The following is a 5,988-nucleotide window of genomic DNA, read 5'->3' on the forward strand; positions in this document are numbered from 1 at the left end:
TTTAAAAAAAAACTTTAGTGATCATAATCCCAATCATTAACAATAAGTAAAGTCATCCAAAGCCAAAAGAATAGCACCTGGAGCTGTCCTCCTTGGCTCTGAAGAGTCCTGGTGCTGCCATCGGGGAGGTGGCTGGACACATAAATCTGCGTGCTAGGTTTTTGTCTACGAATTCCCGTAGTGCCTGCCGCTCTTTTTGTGTCAGTCGGTACAGTCTTCTGTCCTAGGCAGCCTCGCCCCCGGTTCCAGTTCAATGGCACAGTCTGTCCTTTCGGGGTGGGGGGAAGCTGGTTTGATTCTTCCTCCCCAAAAACTCCCTTCAGGTCTCTGTATTGTTCAGGGATGTTGTCAATTTCTGACTCCCCCCCACTCCCCGTGTTTTGTTCTTTCTATCTGAGGCTGCGCCTGCTAGTCCTTGCCTGTTGGTCTATGGGCTGTGCTTCCTCACACTTCCCATCCCTGAACCTCGAATTGCTGTGTATCCAGTCCACTTGGGGGTTCCAGGCTTGCAGCCATGACAACCCCAGGACTACCAGCAGATCTGACACAGGGGCCACTATAAACTGCAGCGCTCCCCGTGCCCCGCTATTTTCATTCAGACTGATTCAGTACAGTCCTTAGCCAGTCCACCCTTCATCTCAGTCCCATCGAGTTGAACAAAGTTGATGCGTTCCTTTAGTTTTTCCAGTTTTAATCTCAATTTGTTACAAGAGTAGGGTGCGTGAGGCACTGAGTATACCCCGAGTCCAGGAGCCCAGTGAGGCTTACTCTGCTTCTGCCTCCCATTGCACTTTTACCAGCATTGCTGGGCAGTCCCCATTTATCATCCAATTTGCGTGCCCCTTGTGCTCAGTCTGTTCACAGGCGCTCAGAACAGACTTGTGTTGTTTCCCACCCTTTGGTACTCCTCCTCCGTGGAGTCCCCCACATTTGACAGGGTGCCATGGGGTCTGCCCCTTTTGCCACAGCCATGGGTCCCTTGGGCTTTGCTGCTGGGGTCTTGACACCGCCTCCCCCCACCTTGCTCCCTGCAAGGACTGCATTCTGAGGGCATTCTGCGATGCGGTGTCCCTCACCTCCATGCTTAAAGCAAAGTCTCTTCTTTGGCCAGCGCTCTTTCTCCTCCCCCCATGTTTTATGAAATCCATGGTTCTCAGATTGGGGGTTGGGTGCCACTGAACGCTTGCCTCCCACCTTTTTTGCTATTGCTCCTTGACATGCACTTGCAGAGTTTCTATTTCTCCAGCCAAGCAGATCCACTCTCTTACAGTCTTTGGGCTGCCCTGCAGTAGTGCCCATTGTAGTATTTCCAACTGTTCAAGGAAGTAGCCTTTTTGAAACCAAAATGACCAAGGGAGTTCTTGAGCTCAAATCTGCAGTAAGAACTGCTTCTTATTCTGTGGAAAGGTAGACTGCTGTTTGTCCACAGGTAGCCCCCAAACTACCAGGCTTTTCAAAATATGCACAAATGCAGCACAAGGAAATTCATGTAATGTAAGTAGCAGTGTGTCAATGAAAGCAATTTGGGGAGCCACAAATTGGTCTGAGATCAGATGTTTACCAAATGTTGGGTTTTATGGTGAATGTTTATGAATGGTATTTCATACGTATCTATGATAGGCAGTCTTGCTAATTGGACTCTGATCCTAGAGGTGGAAACGAACTATTTCCGGGGTGAGAGACAGCAACTTCAGACAGAAGCAAAATAGGTACGTTTTATCACATGTGGTGGTCTTCTAAAAAAGCAAAAAAATTCTGGGCATCAATACACAATGTTATTCAAAACTTTCATTTCATACTCATACAGACATACACGGGTGCGTGCACACACCCATACACAGACACACACACACAGACACACAGACACATACATAAAAGTTGGGCTGCTGCTCAAGAGCATTATGTATTCCTGGAAAGTCACTTCTGCAGCAGAGGCTACAGCTTGGCTTCCTAAAACGTGTCAACTCTCAGCCTCTGAACTGGATGTTTGTTGACATTAGGTACTTTAGATTTCAAATTCCATTTTTCAAACTCAAAACTAATATATAGGTACTACCAGAGCTCTAAGAAATTTACACAGGATAATAGTTTTTTATTTAATTATACACAATGATATAACCATTTGCTACTCGAACAACTTTTGTCTAAAGCTGAATTTTGGTAAAGAGCAATGGCTCTTAAAATGTATAATCATATATGTTGAACATGAAATATTTTTCCTAGTATATTTCTGAAAGCACTCCTTACCTCCTGGTTCCTCATGCTGTAGATTAATGGATTGAGCATGGGGGTCACCACTACATACAATACAGAAGCCATTTGGTCTAGGTGATAATTCTGCCTAGAGCTTGGCCGTGCATACATAAAGCTAAGACATCCGTAGAAGATGGTGATGACCATGAGGTGAGATGTACAAGTGGAGAAGGCTTTCCTGCGGCTCTTGGCAGAGTGAATCCTTAAAATGGTGACCAGGATATAAGTGTAGGAGGTGAGAACACTCAGGCTTGTTACTGTTATATTGAAACCAACAAATACAAAGATCAGCAGATCATTAAGACTGACATCTGAGCAGGAAAGAGCAAAAAGGGGAGGACCCTCACAATAAAAATTCTTAATGATGTTTGGGCCACAGAAGGACAGTCTAGATGCAGCCACCGTGTGCACCGAAGCATTAATGATCCCAGCAATGTAGGAAATTGCTATCAGCTGAGCACACTTTCTCTGGGACATGATGACCAAGTAGAGTAGAGGGTGACATATTGCCACGTAGCGGTCATAGGCCATCACAGCTAGGAGGTAGCACTCTGTGGTGGCAAAGAGAGCATAAAAGTACATCTGTGTAAAACAACCCCCATAGGAAATAATCTTCTTCTCTTTTAAAATATTGGAAAGGAACTTTGGGGTGACAGATGATGAGTAACAAATGTCCAAAAAAGATAAGCTGGTGAGGAAGAAGTACATTGGTGTGTGGAGTTGCGGACTGATCCTGATTAAGATAATCATGCTTACATTTCCCACCAGGGTGATGGCATAAACAGCAAAAAATGTCCCAAAGAGGATCAGCTGCACTTGTGGGTCAAGGGACAACCCAGTGAGTATGAATTCTGTCACCTGTGTGCTGTTTCCCATGTAATCACAATACCACTGTTGAACAACACTTCAGTCAATTTTCCTTTGCTTCTCAAATATTTGTAATGTAGCCCAAGATCAGAGTCAATTTTTAACCTTCTAGCCAAGGAAAGGGAAATTGGAAGGTTTCTGAGAAAGAGCTCAACTAGTAGAATAATAGTCAGTTTACAGTGAGCAACATTCAGTCTGCATAGATAATGTTTTCTTCTGAATTACAGCTAGGTCATCATACCTATAGAATTAGGTGCTATGCAATGAAATAGCTGGGGTTATGTATTTTATGACGTTCACTAGGCATCTGGACAAGAGCCATGCCAAGGTAACCATCTGTGTAGAAGGACACGTGGGGTATAACCTACAAGTTGTGATTAAAATAGTTCCAGTCCATGAATAAATTTCTCCACTGGATTATTAATGACAATTTGATAATCATGAGAGTGCGACTGAAATCTTCAAGCAGAGCAACTCTCCTTTAAACCTGGAAAGAGATCAAACAAGTATCAGAGCAAATATGACCTGTATTTACATTGCCTTTCACAGGATGGCTGGACCAGCTGCAGTAAAGAATTAGCAAGCCAAACTAACTGAAGGAAGGTTCTTATCCCTTTCAACTGTGTATATTGCTCCGTTTGTTCTATGACTTGTAGAAGCTGATCTTTGGACTAGAAGGGCTCCTCGTTTCTTGAGCTGATCAGATGAATTCTGAATAGCAAAACCCACACTGACTCTCATATTGTAGTAGACTCACCGCTGTCAACCCTATTCTTGTGAGCCTTTCACATTGGTCATTAATATAATTACCTCCATGGAGAAGTTGTTTTTCGCTCCATAAAATAGTTGGTTCTGTTGGCTACATTCTAAAAATGATTTCTATGAAAATATTTGACTGAAGATTTACTTGTGAGTAAATATAGATCCCTTTTCAGTGTTGGTTTGGTCATGTCAGCCCTCCTATCTTTTGTTCATTAATCTTACTTGTTTTTTGGTACCACCCATTACTAAAATCTCACAGTTTAAAGCAAAACCTTCTATGCCCAGTAAATATATTTGTTCCTCACTGAACTTTTAAATTTCCTGATGTATTAAGGGTGGGGGTTTTTAATTAAAAAAACTCAAATCTTGAGGTCTTCTTAGATTCCTAATCACCCGAATCCTAACCCTAATGATGCAATCTGATTTATGTAAAACACCATATTTAAAAAATAAATGGGCCCTGTGCATCATTTTGTATGCCTACCATGCAGGCTTGATCTGGCCCTTCCATGAACATCCAGCCAGATGTTTTTCTTGAGGTAACAATAACTTGTCATCCCATGGACTCCTAAAGCACACTCTTGCAAGCAACAAAAGACATAAAGTCATATACTTGTCTTTTGATTAGCAAACTCACTTGTATTCTTCCAGCTCAATAGCATCCATTACATTTTAAAATATTGGTAATTTTTCAAGCTTCTGGTTGCAGGTCTTTGAAGCTTATGCTAACATCCTTTTGCTGCTCTGAAGAAATCCAGATATTTTCCTCCAGTCTTCAGCAACTCGACAGCTTTCTACATTTCTGCAGACAAGAACGTTTCCTTCAACTCTCTCTGGAATAATGGAGAAGAGAACTCTACTGAGAAAAACATGGGTTTGGGGAACTTCTCCCTGAAGTGCTTCAGATTGCTCCATGCACTGATTTGCGTTAATTATACAGTCAAGATTCAGTAAACCGAATCAGAATTGTTGGAAATATTTACCAACGGAAAATGTAGTATTCAGTAGAGATCATATTATTTCCTCTTCTTTATTTATTAATAGTCCTTTTTCCACACAATGAAGTTCTTCATATGGAGACAGAGAGCCTTTCAAAAATAAGATTCTTCTTCTTAATGTTTTGACTATATGACACAACAAAACACTCATTTTTAAAGCACAGACTTCTCTGTAAAATGTCACCTTGTAGTGACAGGCTGCTTGTCCCACTCAGTTCTGAAATTCCCTGCTGAGTGGGCTTCTTGCCTCATGAACCCCTGAATGCCATGGAAATGCTAAAAACGTTCTTGCAGTGATAAATCTAACCTGACAACCCCTAACGTTCGGTATTCTTTTTTCAGCTCATCCAGTTCCAATGCACTGAAGTCTAAGCATGATTGAATTATTATTATTATTATTATTATTATTATTATTATTATTATTATTATTATTATTATTTCTGCACTGGAAGAGGTATTTTGCAGTGTTACCAAAGAGATGCCTATAAATAAATAAGACCAGTCCCTCTCCTTCCCCTCTGCTTTTTGCTTTCTCTGCCATCTACTCCCTCCATTCCTTTTGGAAACCAAATATTTATAGCGAAGCCATGATGGAAACCTTTTATCATTTCTTTTCCAGCTCTCGGATCAGATTTGAGCTCAAGAACTCCCTTGGTCATTTTGGTCTCAAAAAGGCTACTTCCTTGAACATTCAGAAGTAGATGAACTTTCATCCTCTCCAGTCATCCTGTATTTGAAACATTGCAGCCTTATGCCAGATGGTGACTTTTAAAAGCATGGGAAAAAAGACCCCAACAAGAGTGTACTTGTAAAACCGTTCTCATGAATGATAAGCTCCATTTTTTCATGACTCCTAGCCTAAATAGAGTACTCGATTACCCATCACCATGTGAGGGGTCATTGACCATCCCAAGGAGGAGTCAGCCCTTGAGGTAGTCAGTGGGCCATGAAAAATAACGCTGAATAAGACAGCCAACCAAAGGAATTATTTGCTCTTTCAAATGACCATTGGGGAACACTGCAGTGGCAGCAGTTGAGCAACCCGTGTTCAAGGAAAACAAGGGAAAAGTACACTGAAGTCCTCTGAGGAAGGCTAGGCTAGACCTGA

At 41.9% G+C, this 5,988-nt stretch overlaps 1 protein-coding gene across 1 annotated transcript; it reads right to left on the reverse strand.

Moving 5' to 3' along the window:
- Positions 1–1,264: 1,264 nt before the first annotated feature.
- On the reverse strand, positions 1,265–5,781 carry LOC134503434 (olfactory receptor 5G9-like). The gene is made up of 4 exons (XM_063312271.1): positions 5,760–5,781; positions 4,188–4,203; positions 2,248–3,118; positions 1,265–1,366 (listed from the first exon to the last, which is right to left on the reverse strand). The coding sequence occupies exons 1-4, from the start codon at positions 5,779–5,781 to the stop codon at positions 1,265–1,267; spliced, it is 1,011 nt and encodes a 336-aa protein (XP_063168341.1).
- Positions 5,782–5,988: the final 207 nt, after the last annotated feature.

Source organism: Candoia aspera, chromosome 1 (assembly GCF_035149785.1).
Source record: "Candoia aspera isolate rCanAsp1 chromosome 1, rCanAsp1.hap2, whole genome shotgun sequence".
NCBI lineage: Eukaryota > Metazoa > Chordata > Lepidosauria > Squamata > Boidae > Candoia > Candoia aspera.

Excerpts from the sequence above, each read along its gene's own strand:
- LOC134503434 (XM_063312271.1), bottom strand. The coding sequence starts at position 5,781 with ATGACCCCTCACATGGTGATGG. Across the intron at positions 1,367-2,247 it reads ACAGCATGAGGAACCAGGAG|CTCAAGAACTCCCTTGGTCA; the intron begins GTAAGGAGTGCT and ends TGCAGATTTGAG.